Source organism: Dryobates pubescens (assembly GCF_014839835.1).
Source record: "Dryobates pubescens isolate bDryPub1 chromosome W unlocalized genomic scaffold, bDryPub1.pri SUPER_W_unloc_1, whole genome shotgun sequence".
Taxonomy (NCBI): domain Eukaryota; kingdom Metazoa; phylum Chordata; class Aves; order Piciformes; family Picidae; genus Dryobates; species Dryobates pubescens.
The window spans coordinates 1,347,157-1,372,601 of record NW_026530688.1 but is presented as its reverse complement, the minus strand read 5'-3'; the positions used below and the strand labels follow the sequence as shown (position 1 = coordinate 1,372,601).

General features: G+C 46.0%; 1 protein-coding gene across 2 annotated transcripts in view; it reads right to left on the bottom strand.

Annotated features, from left to right (window-relative positions):
* Nucleotides 1-236: 236 nt before the first annotated feature.
* The window catches only part of LOC104300681 (heterogeneous nuclear ribonucleoprotein K), a 47,065-nt gene continuing 21,856 nt past the window's right edge, over nt 237-25,445 (bottom strand). Inside the window, exons 7-14 of one of the 2 annotated variants that reach the window (XM_054179262.1) lie at nt 16,518-16,646; nt 12,867-13,174; nt 11,916-11,967; nt 4,077-4,127; nt 1,848-1,869; nt 1,690-1,772; nt 1,107-1,276; nt 237-317 (exon numbers count right to left, since the gene is read on the bottom strand). In XM_054179262.1, coding sequence (XP_054035237.1) covers nt 287-317; nt 1,107-1,276; nt 1,690-1,772; nt 1,848-1,869; nt 4,077-4,127; nt 11,916-11,967; nt 12,867-13,174; nt 16,518-16,646 — 846 coding nt within the window. In that variant the 3' untranslated portion in view covers nt 237-286. Of the gene's footprint in view, nt 379-1,106; nt 1,277-1,689; nt 1,773-1,847; nt 1,870-4,076; nt 4,128-11,915; nt 11,968-12,866; nt 13,175-16,517; nt 16,647-25,445 lie in introns of both variants that reach the window. The other variant, XM_054179261.1, reaches the window with a different exon arrangement.

Sequence of the window (25,445 nt, the reverse complement as noted above, 5' to 3'; positions counted from 1 at the left end):
CTCACAAGATCCACTCTCTGCTGCTGTTTCAAAATTTCAAATGTCATTCTTGTGCCGCTTTTCCCTTCTGCAAATTTGTAATGAATTAAAACATTACATGTGGTGAACAGCAGATTCCACTACACCTCAAATTCAGAACACCTATAAAGCAAGCAGAGGAATGTTGGCTTTTTTCCCCCAACAGAAGATATTTAAGAAGAAAAAATAAAACAGAAAACCAAAATCACAAAAAAAAAAAAACCACCACACACACAACGTGCAGGACTCCTTCAGTTCTTCACTAGTCTTAGAAAAACTTTCCAGAATACTGCTTCACACTATAAAAAAGAAAAAATAATCTTGCATTAGAATCCTTCAACATCTGCATACTGCTTCACACTATAAAAGAAAAAGAAAAAAGCATATATTAGAATGATTGACCATATATACAAAATCCCAATACATTTAAAAGCAACTATTTTAAAAGATTAATGACTAACAATTATAAGCATAATTATTTTAAGCATATTTAAATATGTAGTAATCAAAAATCAAGCATTCAGATTCAGCAATAATAAATACTATGATAGCAAACAGTTTTCTTAGTTGTGCTTTAATAAGTGTGAAACTATTGATAATTTGGCAGAAGAAAAAGTAATGCCAGTAAGCTGTGAAATGCTGCATAACAGCACCAATTGATTTCAACTCCTGTCCTGTAGAAGCATGGTCTGTGCCATATGGCAGACTGTGATTTGTTGTCAGTTAAGTTATCTAACAACAACAAAATCACTAGTCTTCCACACGGAACTAGACCAAGATCCACTGAAATCTTCTATATTTTCTACAAGTACTACACAATTTATTACAAGTAGTTTTTTTGCAGCAATTTTCACTAGAGAAATGAGAGGACAACTACTTTAAAGTGTCTTCCATCAAGATCAGTTTTGAGGGAACCTTCATTTTAGTTAGAACAGAGAAAAGAGAATCAAGGCAGAACTACCACTGGAGAAGTTCAGTAGTTAAATCCTGCTTTCTAAGGACTATATTGCAGAGAAGAACTTTAAAATGTAATAGTAGGAAAGTCACTTTAAAATTGACAGTAAGGACAGCATTAAGCTTCAACTCGCCTGTTTTGCAGTAAATACTGAGCATTTTGTATCTGGTCCTGTGTTCCTGTAATAGTTATTATTCGATCTTCTGAACCTTCTAGTGGTTCATCAATTTTGATTGACGCTCCCGACTCATGACGTATTTGTTTGATTCTCTGTCCTCCCTTTCCAATAATAGAACCTGCCAACTAGGGGAAAAAATATCACATTCATTTTATGATATAACTTTCTCTGCAAAAACACAGTACTGTTTAAGTAGCTTACATCAATTTAATTTTAAGAGTTACAATGAAAGCATGTTCTTTCACAGGCTCTAAAACATCTTCTGCAGCATTTACTATATAAACAGAGGTGGGATAAAGTCAGAAAAACCAGATGCTTGTTCGTAAAAAGTTATGTAGACTACATCTACTACTAAAAATTAAAAGAGTTCAGTGCATCTCTAAAATGAGGACTTTTGGGGATTTAGAAATACTTGCTTTATATTAAAAGTATTTGTCAAGCATCCCAAATAATTTTGAATTTATTTATATATTCTGAGAAAAGGCTGTGGTTTTCTAGTTATTTAAACTCAAGAACAAAGCAAATCAGCTTCACTTACATCTTTGGGAATCGTTACTTGTGTTGTGATGATGGGTCCACCAAGATCTCCATAAGAACCACGGCCCCCTGTGTAAGAATAGTCTGATTTAAATGTATGCATCAAGCTTCTTGCTGACTAAATGAAATGTAATGTCAAAATTCACTATAAAAACTTACCATATCCAGAGCCACCCTCAAACTACAGGAAAAAAAGAAAAAGAAAACCCTTAAATAACAAACAGCCATGATTCATTCACTTGTTTTCATCTCAATTATCATACTGTTAACTTTGAGCCTATTTTACACAAAAATCAACCTACAACCTTAATCTACATGCCATTAAAGGCAAACTGGGGAAAAGGGCACACCAGGAACAAAGGGAAGATGATCACAGTATCACCAAGGTTGGAAGAGACCTCAAAGATCATCAAGTCCAACCCATCACCACAGACCTCATGCAATTTCTTATTTTGCTCTATTACAACATCTGAGGATTAAAATTCAGGCATATTGGTTTAACAAGCAACCATATCAATTTGGCTGGCAAACAGCTCTTGACACAAGCCTTATGAGGTGGTTTAGCCTGGAGAAGAAGAGGCTCAGGGGAGACCTTATTGCTCTCTACAACTACCTGAAGGGAGGTTGTAGACAGATGGGGGTTGGTCTCTTCTCTCTAGCAACCAGCACCAGAACAAGAGGACACAGTCTCAAGCTGTGCCAGGGGAAGTTTAGGCTTGAGGTGAGGAGAAAGTTCTTCACAGAGAGTTATTGGCCATTGGAATGTTCTGCCCAGGGAGGTGGTGGAGTCACAGTCCCTGGAGATGTTCAAGAGGGGATTGGACATGGCACTTGAAGTCAGGGTTTAATTAGTCATGAAGTGTTGGGTGACAGGTTGGACTTGATGATCTCTGAGGTCTTTTCCAACCTTATGATATGATTCTATGCTGCTCCACTCCTGACCCTAAGACTAAACTTATAATTGAATGATCAGAGTTCAATTTCTCCTGAGTTGTAAGGGTGAAGTCTCAGTTTGGTACAAGATGTTTACCTGGTAACTGCCAACTCTTCTACTCCACCAATATCTTTTTCCCCAAAGGTCAACAATGAACTCCATAATTTAGACTATGCTACAATTCTTTGTCTTAGAACAGACAATCATGACACTAATTACTGCTATTCTGCTAAAAGTACCATACACTAAATCCAAATCATTGCAATGCAGCACTCCTGACTGCTTTTATTTTTAGGATTTGTAGACTGGTCCTTGACATCAAGTGCTTAATTTGGTCTAATGTCTTCTAAATGTGCAAATGCCCATTTTAATATCTTCCTGTAAAAGCAGAGAATAAATATGCACCCCTCTCTAGAATTCCATTAGTATCACTGAAATACAGGAATTTGTGTGAATTACTTGTTTGCAGAAGTTGTAATGCAACTACTTCTTCCAAAGAACTATTTACCTGCTAGCTTTTTGGAGTCACATCAAAATGGAAACTCTTCAGGAAAAAATAATAATTTTTCAATTGATCTGTTTCTAAGCAACCTGTGTTGTGTAATCATGTTGCTTAACAATACAGACCATACTACAACATAATAGAGCTTGTAGGGGAGTGCAAAATATGGAATAATGAAGGAGCTATGCTTAGAACTTAATTCAAAGGCTGACCAGAACTGTATATTCCACTCATACTCTTCCACCCATTTCTGCTGATATATATCTGCACAAGGAAGCCTTTCCTCAGGCTAACTTGTTTTAATGAACAATCCTTTTCTTGACCCTTTCTGCTGCTTCTCCCCAGACTGCAAGACCACAAAATGAATTTGACAAGCAATAAGCGTTTATGTAAGATAGGAACTAGCATTTGATATTTGGCAGCGTTCTGCCATATTTTAGACAGCATAAACACTTTGCGACACCCTTGAAATTTTGCTTCCTGAACCCCTTAAGAGTAAAAAGTTTGGTAAACCCTAATCAAATGTATTACTTTCAAATACATAGATAGGTAACGCATAATAGTTTACCCACAACTTCATTTGAAACAGGAGAAAACACAACAGGATGAAGCTAACATAAGCCATATTCCTAAACATGCACCTACAGAGTGCTAAAAAGCAAGAGTTACAATGGAAGTTAGAATACTGAAATAGGATACAAAAGAAGCAACACAACAGAACAGCTTTTCTCTTGGCTGTGTTGCTGCATGCTTCACTAACTGCCTGTATAGGATTCACTGTTTAGGACAAATTACCAAAACCTGAGTTAGGACTGCTCTAGGGATTTTTCAGTAGGTGCAAGATGTCACTGACTACATTCAACCTCAAGAAATTCCAGTTATGACTTAACCAATTCAAATGATCTTTCTCAAAAATTAACTATTAAACAGTCAAAAGCAGCAGCACACTCACCAACTCTGGTGGCTGCATATCATCACAGGCATCCACATGACACTGCATCATCTTCCAGGCACAACATAATAGAAGGAAAAGAAGAAATTAAATCCAAATGAAGTCCACATCATAGAGACTTAGAGGTATCTTGGCAAGCAAACACATACATACTGTTATGAATGGGCTGCACAAGAAAATTCACATACCAACATAGAAATTTTTTTCTGTACTACTAAAACTACTACAAATATTTACTCTTTTACTTTTAGCACAAGAGAACTATAAGTGGTCACACTTCTTTCTTCCTTTGTTCCGTGGCATAAACAGATTTTCCTCTTACAAAGAATATCCAGCCACTAAGGGGAAAGCAAAGCTCAGTTTGTTTCTGTAAAAACATCTTTTAGTATATAGTACTGGTCCAGTACTTAAAGATGTTATTACAAGATATCAAACCCCTCTATTTCTCTCATGTATAAAAAAACACCTAGAAAAACATTCAATAAAACAAGTAACTGTTATTGATGTATCTATGTCAACAGCAAGTCAAGCAAGAAGGATATGGTTTTTCATATTTCAGTAATTAATTGCCATGTACCTTATATAGCCAACTACTGCTGCCTAATTGTATTTGGAATAGTGTTTTTATTTTTTCCCCAGCCTCAAGTGTGATATATAGCATTTTCTTCTTCCAAAGCTCAACAGCAAACAATTATAAAAAAGCAAGAGAAAGAGATCAGTTTGGTTTGGGGAAGACAGGGTGTGACTCCAAGAATCTAGCAGGTTCACAATACAGAGAACTCCCCATCCTCTCTCCACCTAAGTGTGGCAACTTCAGAAGCAATGGCAAGAAAGCGCCTGCCCAGCGCAACAGGCACATCTCCCCAGTAACTACCTCACTTTCCTGGATGCCCTTGCAAAATAAGTACAATGTTCTGCAAGGGGAAGTGAACAATGATAAGGATGATGATGGTTCACCCAGCTTGGAGATGTTGCCGAGGTTTAGCCTGTCTACCCCCCACACCAAAAGAACTTCAATAAAGAAAAGATGATTCAATATCATAGGTGACTCCTGAAGGGAGCAGAAAGCCTGATGTGCTAACTGGACCTATTTCTTAAGGAATTCTGCTGCCTCCCTAGGACCCAAGTTAACAATGCAAGAGGAAAACTTCCTTTCCTAGTACGGCCACTACCAATCTTTCAGGTAGTCAGTGATGAAGTAATGGCAAGAAGTCCAAGAGAAACAAAGAGATACTTCAGGGACTTGGGATGACTGGTTAAGAAGCTGGGAGCACAAGTAGCATTCTCTCTCCCTCTAGTCAAGGGGAGCAATGAGAGTAAATAAACAGGAAGAGCCAGCAGATCAATGCCTGGCTACAAGCATGATGTCTCAAGCAAGACATTGTTCTTTAATCAAGGGTTGATTTACAGGACACCAGACCTGCTGACAACAGATGGGATACACCTTTCTCAAAGGGGGAACAAAGACCCTAGCACAGGAGCTAGCAGGGCTCACTAAAAAAGCTTTAAAAATAGATTGGAGAAGGGCAGGGCACAAACCCAGGCTTTGCTAGAAACAAACCCACTATTTAAAGGAAGGTGTGTTAGTGAGGTCTTTTGGTCTGTCATTTCAGTGGAGGAAAGGAATGGAGACCCACACAGAAGCAAAGACATAAGTGTTATCAATAGGCTAGTAACCACAGAAGCACCTGAAAACAGTCTGATAACTATTACAACTTCTCCCTGCAAAAAGGTGGCAAGACCTTTAGACCAACTGAAGTGCATCTACACTAATGCATGCAGCATAAGAAACAAACAGGAGGAGCTGGAAGCCATTGTCTATGATATAATGGCCATCACAGAAACATGGTGGGATGTGTCACACAACTGGAGTGCCACAATCAGTGGCTACCAACTCTTCAGAAGGGATAGGCAAGGAAGGAGAGGTGTTAGCATAGCCCTGTATGTCAGGAAGTGTTTTATCTTGAGCTTAATGATAGTGATGATAGGGTTGAATGTTTATGGGCAAGAATCAGGGTGAAGGCCTACAAGACAGATATCCTGGCAGAAGTCTTTTACAGACCACCCAACCAGAATGAAAAGAGAATTTTGTAGGCATCTGGCAGAAGACTCACAATTGCTAGCCCTTGTGCTTGTGGGGGACTTCAACTTTCCTGATGCCTGGTAAAAGAGAGCAGCCCTGAAAGTTCCCAAATTGTGTAGAGGACAGCTTCCTTAGGTAGCTGGTGAGGAAGTCAATGAAAGAAGGCACCCTGCTAGACCTGCTCTTTGAGAGCAGAGGAGGACTTGTGTGTGATGCAATGATTGGGGGTTGTCCAGGACATAGCAATCACAAAATTATAGTTCTCAATTCTTTGTGAAGAGGGGGGGGATCATCAGAACTACTTCCTTGGACTTCTAGTGGGCAGAATTTGGCCTGTTTCAGAAACTAGTCAGAGTCCCTTGGGAGGCAGTCCTGGAAGACTAAGGAGTCCAGACAGCCTGGACGCTGTTCTAGAAGAAAGTCTTAGAGGTGCAAGAACAGGCCATCCTCATGTGCCAAAATACAAGTCAGTGGGCAGAAGGCTGACCTAGCTGAATAGAGAGATCTGGGTGTACCTTAGGTGAGAAAAAAGGAATTTACAGTCTTTGGAAGAAAGGGCAGGCCACTCAGCAGGACTACAAAGTAGTCATGAGACTATACAGGGAGAAAATCAGAAGGGCCAAAGTCCAACTGAAAATTAATTTGGCTTCAGTTGTTAAAGAGAACAGGAAATACTTCTACAAATATATTGGCAACAAAAGAAGGCCTAAGGAGAATCTCTGTCCTTTGTTGGATGCAGAGGGGAACAGCGATCAAAGATAAAGAAAAGGCTGAGGTATTCAATACCTTCTTTGCCTCGATCTTTGGTATTAAGACCAGTTGTTCGCTGGATACCCAGCCCCAAGCTGGAAGATAGAAATGGGGAGCAGAATGAAGCCCTTGTAATCCAAGAAGATATTGTTAGTGATCTGTTGCAGCACTTAGACATACACAAGTCTATGGGCCCAGATGGCATACACCCACGAGCACAGAGACAACCAGTTGAAGTGCTCACCAAGCCACTTTCCATCATTTATCAAAAGTCCAGGCTAACCAGGGAGGTCCCAGCTGACTGGAAACTGGCAAACATAATGCCTATCTACAAGAAGAGCCAGAAGGAGAACGAAGGAACTACAGACCTGTCAGTCTGACCTTGGTGCTGGGGAAGGTCACAGAGCACGTCATCTTGAGTGCCATTATGCAGTATGTGCAAAGCAACCTGGTGATCATGCTCAGTCAGCTTGAGTTCATGAAGGACAGGACCTGCTTGAAAAACCTGATCTCCTTCTATAACTATGTGGCATGCTTGTTCACATAGACTTTAGTAAAGCCTTTGAAACTCTCCCACAGCATCCTCCTGGAGAAAAATGCTGCTCATGGATTGGATAGGTAGATGCTTTGAGTAAAAAATTGGCTGGATGGCCAGGCCCAAAGAGTGGTGGTGAATGGAATTAAATCCGGTTGGAAGCTGGTCACTAGTAGTGTTCCCCAGGGCTCAGTTTAATATCTTTATCAAAGATCTGGATGAGGGAATTGAACGCACCCCTCAGTAAGTATGCAGAAGCCGCTAAGTTGTGAGGGAGTAATGACCTCCTTGAAGGTATAGAATAGAATAAACCAGGTTGGAAGAGACCTTCAAGATCATCGTGTCCAAGCTATCATCCAACCTACCTAATCAACTAAACCATGCAACCAAGCACCCTATCAAGTCTCCTCGTGAAAACCTCCAATGATGGGGACGCCACCACCTCCCCAGGCAGCCCATTCCAATGGGTACTCTCTCGGTGAAGAACATCTGCCTAACATCCAGCCTAAACCACCCCAGCAGAGCCTGAGACTGTGTCCTCTTGTTCTGGTACTGGCTGCCTGGGAGAAGAGACCAACCTCTGCCTGTCTACAACCCCCCTTCAGGTAGTTGTAGAGAGTAATAAGGTCACCCCCAAGTCTCCTCTTCTCCAGGCTAAGCAACCCCAGCTCCCTCAGCCTCTCCTCATAGGGCTTGTGTTCCAAACCCCTCACCAACCTTGTTCCCTTCTCTGGACACGTTCCAGCAAGTCAACATCCTTCCTAAACTGAGGAGCCCAGAACTGGACACAGTACTTGAGGTGTGGCTTAACCAGTGCAGTGTACAGGGGCACAATGACCTCCCTGCTCCTGCTGGCCACACTGTTCCTAATGCAGGCCAGGATGCCATTGGCCCTCTTGGCTGCCTGGGCACACTGCAGGCTCGTGTTCAGCCTACCATTGACCAGTACCCCCAGGTCCTTTTCTGCCAGGCCGCTCTCCAGTCACTCTGACCCCAGCCTGTAGCTCTGCATGGGGTTGTGGCGGCCAGTGTGTAGAACCCAGCACTTAGATGTGTTAAATTTCATGCCATTGGTCTCTGTCCATCTGTCCAGTCTGTCGAGGTCCATCTGCAGAGCTCTCCTACCCTCTAACAGATCAACATCTGCCCCCATATTGGTGTCATCTGCAAACTTAATTGTGATGGACTCAGTGCCCTCATCAAGATCATCAAAGAAGATATTAAAGAGGACAGGGCCCAGCACTGATCCCTGGGGCACACCACTAGTGACTGGCTGCCAGCTGGATGTGGCACCATTCACCAGCCAGTTCCTAACCCATCGCAGTGTGCTCCCATCCAAGCCATGGGCTGACAGTTTGGCCAGGAGTTTGCTGTGGGGACAGTGTCAAAGGCCTTGCTGAAGTCCAGGTAGACTACATCCACAGGCCTCCCCACATCCACCAGGCGGGTCACCTGATCATAGAAGGAGATCAGGTTGGAGAGGCAGGACCTGCCCTTCCTAAATCCATGCTGGCTGGGCCTGATCCCTTGGCCATCCTCCAAGTTCTGTGCGACTGCACTCAAGATGACCTGTTCCATAATCTTGCCTGGCACTGAGGTCAGGCTGACAGGCCTATAATTCCCTGGCTCATCCAACTGGCCCTTCTTGTGGATGGGCACCACGTTGGCCAGCTTCCAGTCTTCTGGGACCTCTCCAGTGAGCCAGGACTGCTGAAAAATGATGGAGAGCGTCCCAGCAAGCTCATCTGCCAGCTCTCTCAGCACCCTAGGATGGATCCCATCTGGTCCCATGGACTTGTGGGGATCCAAGCGGCTGAGGAGATCTCTAACTACTTCCTCCTGGAACACAGGAGACCTATGCTGTTCCTTGCCTCCATCTGCCAGCTCAGGAGGCCAGCTGTCTGGAAGACATTCTGTCCTGCTATTAAAATTTGAGGCAAAGGAGGTATTAAGTACCTCTGCCTTTTCCTCATCTTTTGTTACTACCTTCCCCTCTGTGTCCGCCAAGGTGTGGAGGCTGTCCTTGCTCCTCCTCTTGCTATTTATATATTTATAGAAGGACTTTTTGTTGTCCTTCACAGCAGAGGCCAGTCTAAGCTCTAAATGTGCTTTTGCCTCCCTAATTTTCTTCCTACATGACCCAGCAACATCCTTAAACATTCTATGGGTTGCCTCACCTTTCTTCCAAAGATGGTACACCCTCTTTTTTTCCCCCTTTGGTCTTTTATAAGTTCATTGCCCATTCAGGCTGGCTGTCTGCCCCAGCAGCTTCCACTCCTTAGTTACAATACTCCCCTTCATATCCACTAATGATGAGTAAAAGGCAAAGATACTTAACGCCTTCTTTGCCTCAATTTTTAATAGCAAGACAACTGGCCTGCAGAGCTGGCAGATGGAGTCAGGGAGCAGTATAGTTCCCCTGTAATCCAGGAGGAAGTAGTTAGAGACCTGCTTAGCCACTTGGATCCCCCACAAGTCCATGTGACCAGATGGGATCCATCCTGGGGTGCTGAGAGAGCTGGCAGATGAGCTGCCAAGCCACTCTCCATTATTTTTCAATTATCTTGCCTCACTGGAGAGGTCCCAGATGACTGGAAACTGGCCAATGTGGTACCCATCCACAAGGAAGGCTGGAAAGAGAAGCCAGGGAATTACAGGCCTGTCAGCCTGACCTCAGTGCCAGGCAAGATTATGGAACAGGAGAGATGGGCAGAATCCAATATGATAGCATTGAACAAGTCCAAGTGCTAGGTGCTGCACTTTGGTCACAACAACCCCATGCAGTGCTACAGGCTGGAGTCAGTGGCTGGAGAAGGGCCAGGCAGAAAGGGACCTGGGGGTGCTGGTTGACAGTAAGCTGAACATGACCCAGCAGTGTGCCCAGGTGGCCAAAGCAGCCAATAGCATCCTGGCCTGCATCAGGAACAGTGCGGCCATCAGGAACAGGGAGGTGATTCTCCCCCGAACGCTGCACTGGTTAGGCCACACCTTGAGTACCAAGTCCAGCTCTAGGCCCCCCAGTTTAGGAAGGATGTTGACTTGGAACGTGTCCAGAGAAGGGCAACAAAGCTGGTGAGGGTTTTGGAGCACAAGCCCTATGAGGAGAGGCTGAGGGAGCTGGGGTTGCTTAGCCTGGAGAAGAGGAGGCTCAGGGGAGACCTTCTTGCTGTCTACAGGTACACAAAAGGAAATTGTAGCCAGGTGGGGGTTGGTCTCTTCTCCCAGGCAACCAGCACCAGAACAACAGAACACAGTCTCAGGCTGTGCCAGGGGTGGTTTAGGTTGGATGTTAGGAAGAAGTTCTTCACAGAAGGAGTTACTGGCCATTGGAATGGGCTGCCCAGGTTGATGGTGGAGTCACCATCACTGGAAATGTTCAAGAGGAGACTGGATGGGGAGCTTGGTGCCATAGTTTAGTTGATTAGATAGTGTTGGATGATAGGGTGGACTCAATGATTTCAAAGGTCTTTTCCAACCTGGTTAATTCTATCCTATTTTTTGTTTGAGTTTTTTTTCCTTTTAAGTCCAAGTCTTTCCTTTCAATCTTTCTGCTAAGCTTCTGGTGCCCCAATTTTGACATTTTTGTAGTATGTATTTCTAGTATACATTACAGGAAGTAACTATGTCTTCCTCTCAAAAAGGGGCAATGCTCATTTAGGTAGCCATTTCATAGCTCCTTGCCTTCTTTCTCTTCCATTATTTTAAATAAAATAAATCTCATCTGTCATCTCAAGCAATATGCCAAACAAAAGAGATTGTTAACCACAGGTACCTATGATTTCTCTTCCCAGGAAGGAGGATACATCAGTGTGTGATTCCCAGAAAGTCAATTTTAGAATTCAACATGGAAGAATATCTTTAAACATTTTTTAATTCTCCCCCACCCCCCAAAGAATCAAATATACCCAAATTTAATTTAAAATTCAACTTATCAGTAATTCTGGCTCCAAAACATTTGGAATTACAGTACTTGTTTGGGTTCCCCCCCCCCTTTTTTTTTCATTTTTTGAAAAAGCCATCATCTGCCAGACCACCTAGAGCTCTTTACTAGAATTTAAGAGAACATGAATAATATCTGTAACATCTGTTGAAAAACATTGTTCTGATGTGCTTTCTTGATCTAAAAAGCCTCCAATTCCTATCATCCTGATTAAAACGCCAAAGTCTAAAAGAAGGCCCATGCAATAAAATCTGCAGGGACTGTGCTCTACCAACTTTTGATTCCAACCAAAAGCACCCCACAAACCAAAACCACACAGCAGATCACATCCCAAATACCCTTCACACCCCAAAACGGTCGTCATCTTGCAGGTACCATTTGTATGGCCAAAATATTTCAGTGGATATCAAAGTTTAATCAGAAGCACACATACGTCAGACAATGTAAATGTATGTATTTGAGAACAGTTTCCCCAGATGTTGGAAGTTGTAACCATTTACTAAACAAAACAATAGGAATTTTAACTCTTACCATTCCATCATAACGGTCTCCAGGTCTACCTCTTCGGTCATACATAAGATCCCTAAAAATGAGAAAAAGCAGCAGCACGTTAGTCATGTTATAAACTAGTTTATATATTCTCCTGCAAATTTTCAGTATTTGCATACAGCTATGAACTTCTGAATGCTTTAGCCAAGTTCTTCAGAACATAAAAGTTACAAAACTACTGACCACAGGCATAGTAGCTTCCTACATCACAGAAATAATTCAAATACTTCTCAAAATTCTCTGGTGCAATGAACACTCAATCCTGCATAATCATGAGGCAGTTTGGTCCTGACTGGGGGCCAGATACCCACCAAAGCCACTCTATCATTCCCATTCTTAGATGGACAGGGGAGAGGGAAAATATAACAAGAAGCCCATAGGTCAAGATCGAACCAATTTAATAGGACAAAAAGCAAAAGCCGCATGTGAAAACAAGAGCAAACAACAATACTATTCTCTACTTCCCATCAGCAGATTATGTCCAGCCACTTCCCAGGAAGCAGGGCTTGAATACGCATAGGAGTTGCTCCAGAGGACAGACGCCATCAATTGAAATCCCCACACTTCCTTCTTTTCCTTAGCTTTTATATCTGAGCTGACGTCATATGGCATGGAATACCCCTTTGGTCAGTCTGGGTCAGCTGGCCTGACTGCATTGCTTGCCAAGATCTTGCCCACCTTTCAGCCCACTGCTGGGAAGGGAGGGGGATGTTGTAAAAGCACAGCCTTAGTGCTTGGCAGTAACCAAAACACTCGTGTGTTACCAACACCCTTTGCAGCTACCACTACAAAAAATAATGCTCTGGGGACAACTCACTCACCCTCAGCCAAACCCAATACAAATCACTAATCAACATGGAACATCAAAAGTCCTGGAAACAGCATAATTCAGTACATTTTACTCAAGTTTGACGTATTTATGCAACAGCTTACCCGCCACGAGGAGGTGGTGGAGGAGGAAGGGGAAGATTACGAGCTCTACTGCCACCTCTGCCACCACGACCTGGTGGAGGTGGTGGAGGTCCTCTGCGAGGGCTCATATCATCATAATCTCTTCTTGATGGAGGCATAGGTCGTCCACCACGACCAGGAGGCATTCGATCAAAGCCTCCTCTTCCACGCATTGGAAAGCCTACTGGACGTCCCCTTCTCTCATCAAACATCATTGTGAAGCCACCATAGTCATATGTTTCATCATAGAAATTGGGATCATAAGGTTGGGCCCGTCCTTTAATTGGAGACTACAATGCACAAAAAGAGAATCAAACCAGCCAACCCACAAAAATTAAAAAACCAAAACAAACAACACACACCAAAACAATAAACCAAAACAAAAACAAAGAGAAAACACCACCCCTCCCCCTGGTTAGCACTATTATTTTATTTCATTAAGTTAATATATTAATAGCTATTTTAAAATGCAAATTAACTTAAATCACAACACAGTATCACCAAGGTTGGAAGAGACCTCAAGGATCATTGAGTCCTACCTGTCACCACAGACCTCATGACTAGACCATGGCACCAAGTACAACGTCCAATCTCCTCTTGAACACCTCCAGGGATGACGAATCCACCACCTCCCTGGGCAGCCCATTCCAATGACGAAAAACTCGCTCGGTGAAGAACTTCCTAACATCCAACCTAAACCTACCCTGGCACAGCCTGAGACTGTGTCCTCTTGTTCTGGTGCTGGTTGCTAGAGAGAAGAGACCAATCCCTTCCTGGCTACAACCACCTTTCAGGTAGTTGTAGAGAGCAATAAGGTCACCCCTGAGCCTCCTCTTCTGCAGGCTAAACAACCCCAGCTCCCTCAGCCTCTCCTCATAGGGCTTGCGCTCAAGGCCTCTCACCAGCTTTGTTGCCCTTCTCTGGACACGTTCAAGTGTCTCAATGTCCTTCCTAAACTGAGGGGCCCAGAACTGGACACAGTACTCAAGGTGCGGCCTAACCAGTGCAGCATACAGGGGCACGACGACTTCCCTGCTCCTGCTGGGCACACTGTTCCTGATGCAGGCCAGAATGCCATTGGCCCTCTTGGCCTCCTGGCTCATGTTTAGGCAGCTGTCAACCAGCACCCCCAGGTCCCTCTCTGGCAGCTCTCCAGCCACTCTGACAACAGCCTGTAGCTCTGCATGGGGTTGCCGTGGCCTAAGTGCAGCACCTGGCACTTGGACTTATTAAATGCCATTCCATTGGACTCCTCCCATCTGTCCAGTCGGTCGAGGTCCCTCTGCAGAGCCCTTCTACCCTCTAACTGACCAACATCTGCTCCCAACTTGGTGTCATCTGCAAACTTCCTGATAACTGACTCAACCCCCTCATCAAGATCATCAATGAAGATATTAAAGAGGATGGGGCCCAGCACTGATCCCTGGGGGACGCCACTGGTGACTGGCCGCCAGCTGGATGTGGCACCATTCACCACCACTCTCTGGGCTCGGCCCTCCAGCCAGTTACTAACCCAGCACAGAGTGTTGCGGTCCAAGCCACGAGCTGACAGCTTAGCCAGCAGTTTGCTGTGGGGGACAGTGTCAAAGGCCTTGCTGAAATCCAGGTAGACCACATCCACAGGCCTTCCCACGTCCACCAGATGGGTCACCCGATCATATAAGGAGATCAGGTTGGAGAGGCAGGATCTGCCCTTCCTAAATCCATGTTGGCTGGACCTGAGCCCTTGGCCATCCTTCAGGTGTGCAGTTATTGCCGCCAAGATACTCTGCTCCATCATTTTCCCTGGCACTGAGGTCAGGCTGACTGGCCTGTAGTTTCTGGGTTCCTCCATCCAACCCTTCTTGTGCATGGGGATCACACTGGCCAGTTTCCAGGCATCTGGGATCTCATCAGTGAGCCAGGACTGGTGGAAAGTGGAGAGCGGCTTGGCCAGCTCATCTGCCAGCGCTCTCAGCACCCTCAACACCACGCAACACTAGGGGCTTGGGACCCAAGGGCGTTAGCTGACAGCTGGCTACACATGAGCCAGCAGTGCACCCAGGTAGCCAGAAAGACCCAGGGCATCCCAGCCTGTATCTGAAATGGCATGGCCAGAAGGAGTAAGATAGTGATCTCTCTATAACTACTTCAAAGGACGTGGTAAGTGAGGCCCATGTTGACCTCTTCTCCCAAGCAACTAATGACAGGACAAGAGGTAATGGACCCAAGTTGCATATGGGGAGATTTAAAGTGGATTTTACAAATAATTTCTTTACTGAAAGAGCAGTCAGTCATTGGAACAGGCTGCCCAGTGAAGTGGTGGAGTCACCAAGAAGAGCAGATGTGGCACTTCAGGACGTGGGCTATTGGTCATGAAGGTGTTGGGTAGAAGGATGGACTTGACTATCTTAGATGTCTTTTCTAACCTTAATAATTCCTTATAGTATCCATACATAGACTACATACATACATACATACATAGAATGAACCAGGTTGGAAGAGACCTTCAAGATCATCGCGTCCAACCCATCAACCAATCAAACACCACCTAAACAACTAACCCATGGCACCAAGCACCCTAGCAAGTCTTCTCCTGAAAACCTCCAATGATGGCGACTCCATCACCTCCCCAGGCAGCCCATTCCAATGGGCAATCACTCTCTCTGTATAGAACTTTTTCCTAACATCTGGCCTGAACCTCCCCTGGTGCAGCCTGAGACTGTGTCCTCTTGTCCTGGTACTGGCTGCCTGGGAGAAGAGACCAACATCCATCTGTCTACAACCTCTCTTCAGGTAGTTGTAGAGAGTAATAAGGTCACCCCTGAGTCTCCTCTTCTCCAGGCTAAGCAACCCCAGCTCCCTCAGCCTCTCCTCATAGGGCTTGTGTTCCAAACCCCTCACCAACTTTGTTGCTCTTCTCTGGACTCGTTCCAGCAAGTCAACATCCTTCCTAAACTGAGGGGCCCAGAACTGGACACAGTACTCGAGGTGCAGCCTAACCAGTGCAGTGTACAGGGGCAGAATGACCTCCCTGCTCCTGCTGGCCACACTGTTCCTGATGCAGGCCAGGATGCCATTGGCCCTCTTAGCTGCCTGGGCACACTGCAGGCTCGTGTTCAGTCTACCGTCAACCAGCACCCCCAGGTCCCTCTCTGCCTGGCTGCTCTCCAGCCACTCTGACCCCAGCCTGTAGCTCTGCATGGGGTTGTTGTGGCCAATGTGCAGAACCCGGCATTTGGATGTGTTAAATCTCATGCCGTTGGACATTTAATATGATTTATACATTCTGAACACATTGCTGATAATGACAGGAATAGTGATATTCTTCCTGAGAACTTAACTATGATAGCGAAACCATTGTTACTGATGAGTGGCACATGCATTTATCTCACTCACTCCACAATTATAAATTTCTTATTTTACCAGTCCATTGGTACAAAAAAATGTCTTCCCTGTCCAGCAAGGTACATCTCAACTCTAGAAAGTGGAAATAATTATTTCAAAGGGTGCTAATAGGGCAACACTTATTTTGTTACTGGAAAAATAAGAGGCACTAAATTCATAATAAAAATAGAAAGGTATAATTTTCCATCCAAATAATCTCAACTTTCATGAATGTCAATGAAAAAAAAAGTAAGTTTAAGACATTACCTCAGAGATAAGATCCAAGATGATCTTGATACATTCCACAACTCTATCAGGTTTTCCACCTATAAGCACCACTCTATCAGTGGAATGAGGACAACACTCTTGGAAGAGCTTAATGGTGGTCTGAGTGTTCTGTTGAAGACAAGAAAACCCCAGATCTTCAAATAAAATTTTTAACAATTGTATAAGCTTATTGATAACAAAACATGTTAGGACACTGTAGTGAAGGATGCTTATGGTCAGGATGGTGCCCCAAACATTTCTGGAACATACTCTACTTACACCATATTTGGTAGGTGTTACTCCATTGGTTAACCTTGCGTTAGCAACAGAATGCTCATTGGGCCAGTATTCACTGGGGCAAATGGTAAATAGAGGTCGTTTGGTAAACGAGCCCCCACACACCGCGTTGGAGCCTGTGAGTGTGTGCGTGCCAGTGCTGCCGTAGTCCACCTTGCCCGAGACTCAAGCCAGTGCCCCAAGAGATCTCACGCTCCTTTGCCACCGTCACCAAGCTGCGTGCGGTGCCGTGGACAGTATCCCGTGGGATCAACCACGACGCGATCCCTTGCTGCAGGAGGAATGCCAGCGGCCCGTGTGAACCAGCATCGCTGACCTGCCACAGCCCCCCTCGAGCGGGAGCCCTTTGTGTCCTGGGAGAAGCAGCAGCCACGCGGTGCAGCCACGCGGCCAGCGCCATTTCCTGTCTCCGTCTTAAGGCACATCCGTGCCACGTTTTTGGACTATAAATATTATTAAGGAGAGATCTCACGAAGTCCTCAGCTTGTAAGTCAAGCCTTTCTTTATAGTTTCCAGTTGAGGTAGCGTTTGGATTTCTCCGAGTGGAGGGTTGCCGGTCACCGACCAACCCCTCCCCCCGCCGCTTTCTGAATTAGTTTCGATTTTAGGTTCTGTGAATTGTTTGATTCAATTGCCCACGTTTAAACATTCTGTAAATATAGTTTCACTAACCGGATATTGATACCTGTGAAGGGTGACTGTAAATACCCCGTTACAGAGTTTATAAATAAATTTAACATATATTTTCATTGGTGTATCTGCCGCTCATTTTCTGAGGGCATATTCACGACATTAATGGCGCAGTGCAAGGGTTATCCAATAAGTGACTGTCTTTACAGAATGGGATACGTGGTGACACGATCCGATATACAATGGGCTATAGAAAATATGACAAATCCGGACCAAATTACTACGAAATTAACCAAATATGTGGTCGAGCTATGCGCTGACCCAACCGCAGTAACCAAGGAAAGAGTTACTGCGATCGGGGCTTGCATAATGCGAGCACAAGACGAATTTACAGCATTGCAAGAAGAGATTAAAAAACTCGAGCTAAAAAATAACTCCCTGGAAAGAGAGTTAGGAAAGGCTGAGGCACAAAATGGTAAACTTCATGACTTGTTTACGTTGCAAATTAAAGAAAGCAACGCTACTCTCAAGGCATTTGCGGGATCACACACAGACTCTAATTCAAACCTCCCTGGGATCTCCCAGCCGCCTAGCCCTGAGGAGCCCCGCGGCCGCGATGTCGCGCCCGGACCCATATCTCCCGTACCGTCCTTTTACGAATTCCCCCCACCGCAGTCTCGCGGAAAGAACTTAAAAATGGCGAGTCCCACCGTAGCGCAAGACTTTAGACCCACGGTCTCCTTGGAGCTGCCGACGCTCCAAACAGCGAGTCCCGATTCACCCGTTCAGCCCAGCACGTCAGCAGCAGCACGCGAATTAAATCCGCCTGCTAGTAGTGCTCCAAGGAGCATAGTCCGGAAAAAATACCGGAGCTACCAAACGGAGAGAAACCCGTCTGACCGGGGCGATACGGATTACAGTTCGGAAGACGAACCCGTACGGAGCAAAGCCGTGTATTTACGTCCCGTTCTTAAAGAGCAATACACGAATGGCCACCGCGGCCGAGGGACAACAACTACCTCCGTTCGCCCCTATAGCGGAGCAAAGCTTCGGGAGCTGCAGGAGACGTTCGCACGAGAACCGGACGAGTCGGTAACAGACTTTTTGTATCGCGTTATGGAATTGGGCGGGGATACAATTATTTTGAACCGTAATGAAGCAAAAGGCTGTTCATGGGGCCATGAGGTATTTTTGGGGATGGGTCCAGAGGGACACCACTCGTTAACTTCCCGTATAGCTCACTGGGCTGGAAGTTTAGACCCTATAGATAGAGATGAACCAACAGAAGTGAGGGTTACAAGTTCGGCTGAACTTACTGCCGCAATTAAAAGGTTGGCGTGCGTTCAAGCAATGTACGATCACGGGGCATATTCTTCCCCATTAGATGCCCCAATTAACCCAGTGCGACTCAAAATTCTAATCCGTGGTCTGCCGCCGGGTCTAAAAAATGTATGTGATGCCAAAAAGGAGGAAATTGAACGAGTAATCGAAAGGAATAATGCCTCTGCTAATTCCCGGGAACACCACTTGACTTGGGAAGAGCTTCTAATGGCATTATCAAGAAGTAGCAAGGCAGAAACATGAAACAAAACTCATGCAGATACCAAGCAGCATTTCAAGTTGAAATTGTTAAAAAAGGTTTAGAGTTCCCTGAATAAGAGAAGCTTTTTGGTCACAAGCTTGTGATGGATTACTATGCCATCTACTATATAAAGCTCCAACTTTAAAAAAAAAAAAAAAAAAAAAAGAAAAAGAAAAAAAGGAGGATTTTAGAGGAACTAAGCTGTCATCCTGTGCTACACCATTAACTCAGGGGTGGCTCTGACAAGGGGGTGCTTAGTACTGCATGAGCATTCCAGTCTGAAAAATGAGAAAATTTAATCTTTGAAGAATAGATTAATCTTCACCCCAATTCTATATGACATTGTCAGCAGTTAATTTAACAGCAGAGCTTCACAAATGAAAGATCAATGCAGGGGAAGCTCCTCTAAAACCTCAGTTTATGCAAAGAACATTGCCTCAAATCCGCAGCCCAGACAGAAATGTGTCTGCCACTAACTGAACCAGCTAGCAACTTGAACAAAAAAGATGAAAATGCCCATCTTCAAGATCAAGTCTCAAACCTTTTAGAGACTTCTTGTTCCCAGACATCTATAGATGTCCCAGAGGAAGAAAATCTGACCAAGCCACTGATAGTTTTCGTTCCTTCATGCTTGTGTACATTCAGTGATGCACTAAGTCTCAAATGAGTCTGAAAGAAACAGTTAAAACCCAGGAGCAATGACTAAACAACCCCCAAAAAACTGGTATAAAGCTAAATTACTTTCTCAAATCTATAGTCTAAGAATGGAGAGTGAGACAATGACATCCATAATTTATAAAGGCAGATTTTAGAGACACAGTGCTTGCCCCTGAGTGTGTTGGACACAACTGCTGCACCAGACCTGAAGATGAAAGGCACACATGGCAGAACATTTGTAGACATCTATATTTTTGCTGTTGGCATCCTAAACAGGGTGCTAGAAGATTAGCTCTACAAAAAAAAAGAAATTGTTTTTCTCATTTCATAAATGTAAAGGCGTTAAACAATGAATGCCCTTCCTAACCAAAGGATCATTTGCTCCTTCGAGCACGTCCACAAACACAGCTAACCACCACCTTCCCAACCCCTCCCCAGCACCAAAGAAACAAAAAAGAAAGACAAGCTTCCCACTTTCTGAATATAACATCAACTCTTCTAGGCTATGAATTAACACTTAAAATGAGGTTTTGTCAGCAAAGTCAACTCCTGATTGTGTTCCAGATGTTGGCAGAGGTCATTGCCAGACCACTCTCCATCATCTTTGGTAAGTCATGGCAGACTGGAGAAGTGGGACTGGGGAAGGGCAAATATCACTCCAGTCTTCAAAAAGGGTAAGAAAGAGGACCCAGGTAACTATAGACTGATCAGCCTCACCTCCATCCCCGGAAAGGTGATGGAGCAACTTATCCTCAGCACTGTCCTTAGACATATCATTGGGGCCGTTAGGAAGAGTCAACATGGTTTTGCCAAAGGGAAGTCATATCTGACCAACCTGATAGCCTTTTATGAGGACATAACCAGGTGGGTAGATGATGGTAGAGCAGTGGATGTGGTTTATCTTGATTTCAGTAAGGAATCTGACACTGTCTCCCACAGCATCCTTGCAGCTAAGCTGAGGCAGTGTGGTCTGGAGGATCAGGTAGTGAAGTGAATTGAGAACTGGTTAAAGGAAAGAAGTCAGAGAGCTGTGGTCAATGGGACAGAGTCTAGTTGGAGGCCTGTCTGTTCAATATATTCATCAACGACCTGGATGAGGGCACAGAGTGCACTGTCAGCAAGTTTGCTGATGACACGAAGCTGGGTGGAGTGGCTGACACACCAGAGGGTTGTGCTGCCATTCAGCCAGACTTGGACAGGCTGGAGAGCTGGGCAGTGAGAAATTTAATGAAGTACAACAAGGGCAAGTGTAGTCTTGCACCTGGGAAAGAATAACCCTATGGACAAATATAGGTTGGGGACTGACCTGTTGGAGAGGAGTGAAGATGAATGGGACCTGGGAGTCCTAGTGGATGGAAGGCTGACCATGACCCAGCAATGTGGTCTTGTGGCCAAGAAGGCCAATGGTATCTTGGGGTGTATCAGAAGGGGTGTGACCAGCAGGTCTAGAGAGGTTCTTCTTCCCTCAGCTCTACCCTGGTGAGGTCATATCTGGAATATTTTGTCCAGTTCTGGCCCTTTCAGATCAAGAAGGACCTCAGGAAACTGCTTGAGAGAGTCCAGCACAGAGCTTGGCTTAGTGATGTCAAATGACAGCACAAGGGGCAACGGTGGAAGTTGAGACATAGGAAGTTATTTCACTGTGAGGGTAACAGAACACTGGAACAGGCTGTCCAGGGTGGGTTGTGGAGTCTCCCTCTCTGGAGGTATTCAAGACCCACCTGGATGGATTACTGTGTGACCTGGTATTGGTGATCCTGCTCAGTCAGGGGGGTTAGACTGGATGGTCTTTTGAAGTCCCTTCCAGCCCCTGACATTCTGTGATTCTGTGATTTCTACAACAGCTAAAACACTTTTCTTCGTGGTGTCCTTTCCTTCAAAGCAGTTGCTTCACCTACTTGATCTTTCCAAATCACTCAGCAGGAATTAATGTGAGGAAGCACAAGTATGTTTGAAGATGCCAGTGCCTCTACTGCTGGAAGTACATATCAGGCTCATTGAATTTTTTATTTTTTTCCTTCTCTGAGAAAGAGGACTTATTCAGCCTGCCCTGAGGATGGCAACAATCTTGCCCAGGCCAGTTTGGCTCGGTAGCCGGTCAGAACCGCTCCTTCGGGACAGCACCGCTCGCTTTGTGAGTTTCTGCTCGGCTTTTTGCCTTGCTTTCGGGGTTTAGCGGGTCGGGAGGACTCCTCGGGGGCAGGGATTGAGGCGGGATCGTGCTCTCGCGAGCGTGCACGGGAGCTAGTGCCTGACGTCAGCCGCGGGAGATTTAAATCCCGGGCGGGCTGTGCGCGCGGCGCCAGTTTGGCTCGGTAGCTAGCCTTTCGGCTGCTTGGGAGGAAAAAAAAAAAAAAAAATATTTTTGGTTTTCACCCACACGTTGCACCATGGTCATTACTCGGACCAAGGGTAGAAAAACAGCATCTACCCAGACAGAGTTGTTTCTCCAGCATGCTGGAGTCCAGGCTGCCAGCTGCAGAGAGTGCTTCAGCCTGGCAGTTGGAATAGAGGAAGAGGGAGAGGGTGAGGACACCTGTGTCAGGTGTGAACAGGTGAACTTTCTCCTCAGCCTGGTGGCTGAGCTGAAGGATGAAGTGGCCGAGCTGAAGGAGGAGGTGTCTAGGCTAAGGTCAATAAGGGAAAGTGAAAGGGAGTTAGACTTGTGGGAGAAGGCTCTGCAGATCTCCCCTGCTGAGGGACGGGCCCCTGAAAACGGAGAGGGATGGACACAAGTCCCTGCCAAGGGTGGCAAGAGAAATCCACCCCGGCCATCTCCTCCTCCTCCGCTGCCCTTGCATAATAAGTATGAGGCCCTGCGGGCTGAGGGCGGTGGGGATGAGAGGGCTGAGGAGCAGCCATCCAGAGGGGAGACCAAGGCCAAGCGGTCCCCGCCAGCTGTAATGACCAGCTCCAGGGAGCAGCCTAAGGCCAAGCCTAAGGCCAAGCGGCCACTACCAGCTATAACGACCAGCTCCACAAAGAAAAGGAGAAGGGTTATAGTTGTTGGGGACTCTCTCCTGGGGGGTACTGAGGGACCCATATGTTGTCCCGACCCATCCCACAGGGTGGTCTGCTCTCTACCTGGGGCGCAGGTAAGGGACATTGCAAGGGGTATCCCCAAGCTCATCAGTCCCTCTGACTATTACCCTCTGCTGGTAATACAGGCTGGGAGTGATGAGATCGACAGGAAGGGCACCAGGGCAATTAAGAAGGAGTTCAGGGCCCTTGGACAATTGATTGATGGGGCAGGCGCACAAGTGGTGTTCTGCTCAGTTCCCTCAGTGGCAGGGGAGTACACTGAGAGGAACGGGAGAACCCACACCATCAACAAGTGGCTCAGGGAATGGTGCCAGCGGAAGAACTTTGGTTTCTTTGATCATGGGGCTACTTTTACGGCACCCGACCTGCTGGGTCCTGATGGGGTGCATTTATCTAGAAGGGGCAAGAGAGTCCTAGCACTAGAGTTGGCAGGGCTCATTAGGAGGGCTTTAAACTAGGTCTGAAGGGGGTGGGTGAAGACATCGGTCCCTCTGCAGAGGTAAGAGTAGAGCACAAGGTAGGGTCAATTGAGAGCTCAGGAGCCCAGCTGCAGTGCATGTACACCAATGCACGCAGCCTAGGCAATAAGCAAGATGAGCTGGAGGTCCTAATCCACCAGGGCAACTATGATATAGTTGCCATCTCAGAAACATGGTGGGACAACACGCACGATTGGAGTGCTACACTGGGGGGCTACAGGCTCTTTAGGAGGGATAGGCGAGGGAGGAGAGGAGGAGGGGTGGCTTTGTATATTAGGGAGACACTTTCTGCCTCAGAACTCGAGGTGGAAGATGAGGGAATTGAGAGCCTGTGGGTTAAAATCAGAGGGCAGCCCAACAAATCTGACATCCTGGTTGGAGTCTGTTATAGACCACCCAACCAGGATGAGGAGGCTGATGAATTATTCTATAAACAACTGGAGGCTGTTTCAAGATCATCAGATCTTGTCCTCGTGGGGGACTTCAACCTGCCGGATATCTGCTGGGAACTTAATTCAGCAGAGAGAAGGCAGTCCAGAAGATTCCTGGAGCGGATAGAGGATTGCTTCCTGACGCAGCTGTTAAGTGAGCCTACCAGGGGACAGGCTCTGCTTGACTTGCTGCTCTCCAATAGGGAAGGGCTAGTGGGAGATGTGACCGTGGGAGGCTGCCTAGGGTGCAGTGACCACGAGATAGTGAAGTTTTCAATATGCAGGGAGATAGGGAGGAGTACCAACAGAACCTTCACCTTGGACTTCCGGAGGGCAAACTTCAGCCTCTTTAAGAAACTTATTTGTAAAGTTCCCTGGGTACCAACCCTCATGAACCGAGGGGTCCAGGAGGGCTGGACCTACTTCAAACAGGAGCTCTTGAAGGCACAGGAACTGGCGGTTCCCATGTGCCGAAAGATGAGCCGGCGGGGAAGGCGACCGGCCTGGATGGACAAGCAGCTCCTGAAGGATTTAAGGGAAAAAAAGAGGCTGTATCACCTTTGGAAGGAGGGGAAGGCTTCTCGAGGTATGTTTAAGGAAGTGGTTAGACTATGTAGGAATAAAATTAGAGAGGCAAAGGCCCAGTTGGAACTGAAGCTGGCCACCTCTGTGAAAGATAATAAAAAGCAATTTTACAAATATATCAATGCTAAAAAGAAGGGCAAGAAGAACCTCCACTCCTTACTGGACCTGGAGGGGAACATGGTGACCAAAGATGAGGAAAAGGCTGAGGTCCTGAACGCCTTCTTTGCCTCAATGTTTAACAGCAAGGTAGGAGTCCAGGATGAGTGGCCTCCTGAGCTGGGTAATAGGGTCGGGGAGCAGTGTAATGCCCCAGAAATCCATGAGGAATTAGTTCGGGACCTGCTGAGCCACTTGGACACCCATAAGTCCGTGGGACCGGATGGAATCCATCCTAGGGTGCTGAGAGAGCTGGCAGATGAGCTGGCCAAGCCGCTCTCCATCATTTTCCTCCAGTCCTGGCTCACTGGAGAGGTCCCAGATGACTGGAAACTGGCCAATGTGGTCCCCATCCACAAGAAGGGACGGATGGAGGAACCTGGAAACTACAGACCAGTCAGCCTGACCTCAGTGCCAGGGAAAGTGATGGAGCAGATTATCCTGGCGGCAATAACTGCGCACCTGAAGGATGGCCAAGGGCTCAGGTCCAGCCAACATGGATTTAGGAAGGGCAGGTCCTGCCTCTCCAACCTGATCTCCTTCTATGATCAGGTGACCCGTCTGGTGGATGTGGGGAGGCCTGTGGATGTAGTCTACCTGGACTTCAGCAAGGCCTTTGACACCGTCCCCCACAGTAAACTGCTGGCTAAGCTGTCAGCTCGTGGTTTGGACCACAACACTCTGTGCTGGGTTAGGAACTGGCTGGAGGGCCGAGCCCAGAGAGTGGTGGTGAATGGTGCCACATCCGGCTGGCGGCCAGTCACCAGTGGCGTCGCCCAGGGATCAGTGCTGGGCCCGTGTTGAGGAATGGCTTGAATCGCAGGGGCATAGTTCTATGGAACAGCTGCTTGAACAAAGTGTGTAGGCCGTACTCCATCTTAATGTTTGCTGCTCGCAGTGAGCAGATACGCTGATATTAGGGGATTACCACGGCCTTGAAGCCTGGAGGATGTGCTGGCAGCTGCAAGTGTGGATGGGGCATGGAGGGTCGTCGTGACCTTGGAGCTGTGCTTGCAGCTGTGAGTATAGATAAAGAATAAGTAAAACAAGTAGCTAATTAGAGAGGAAT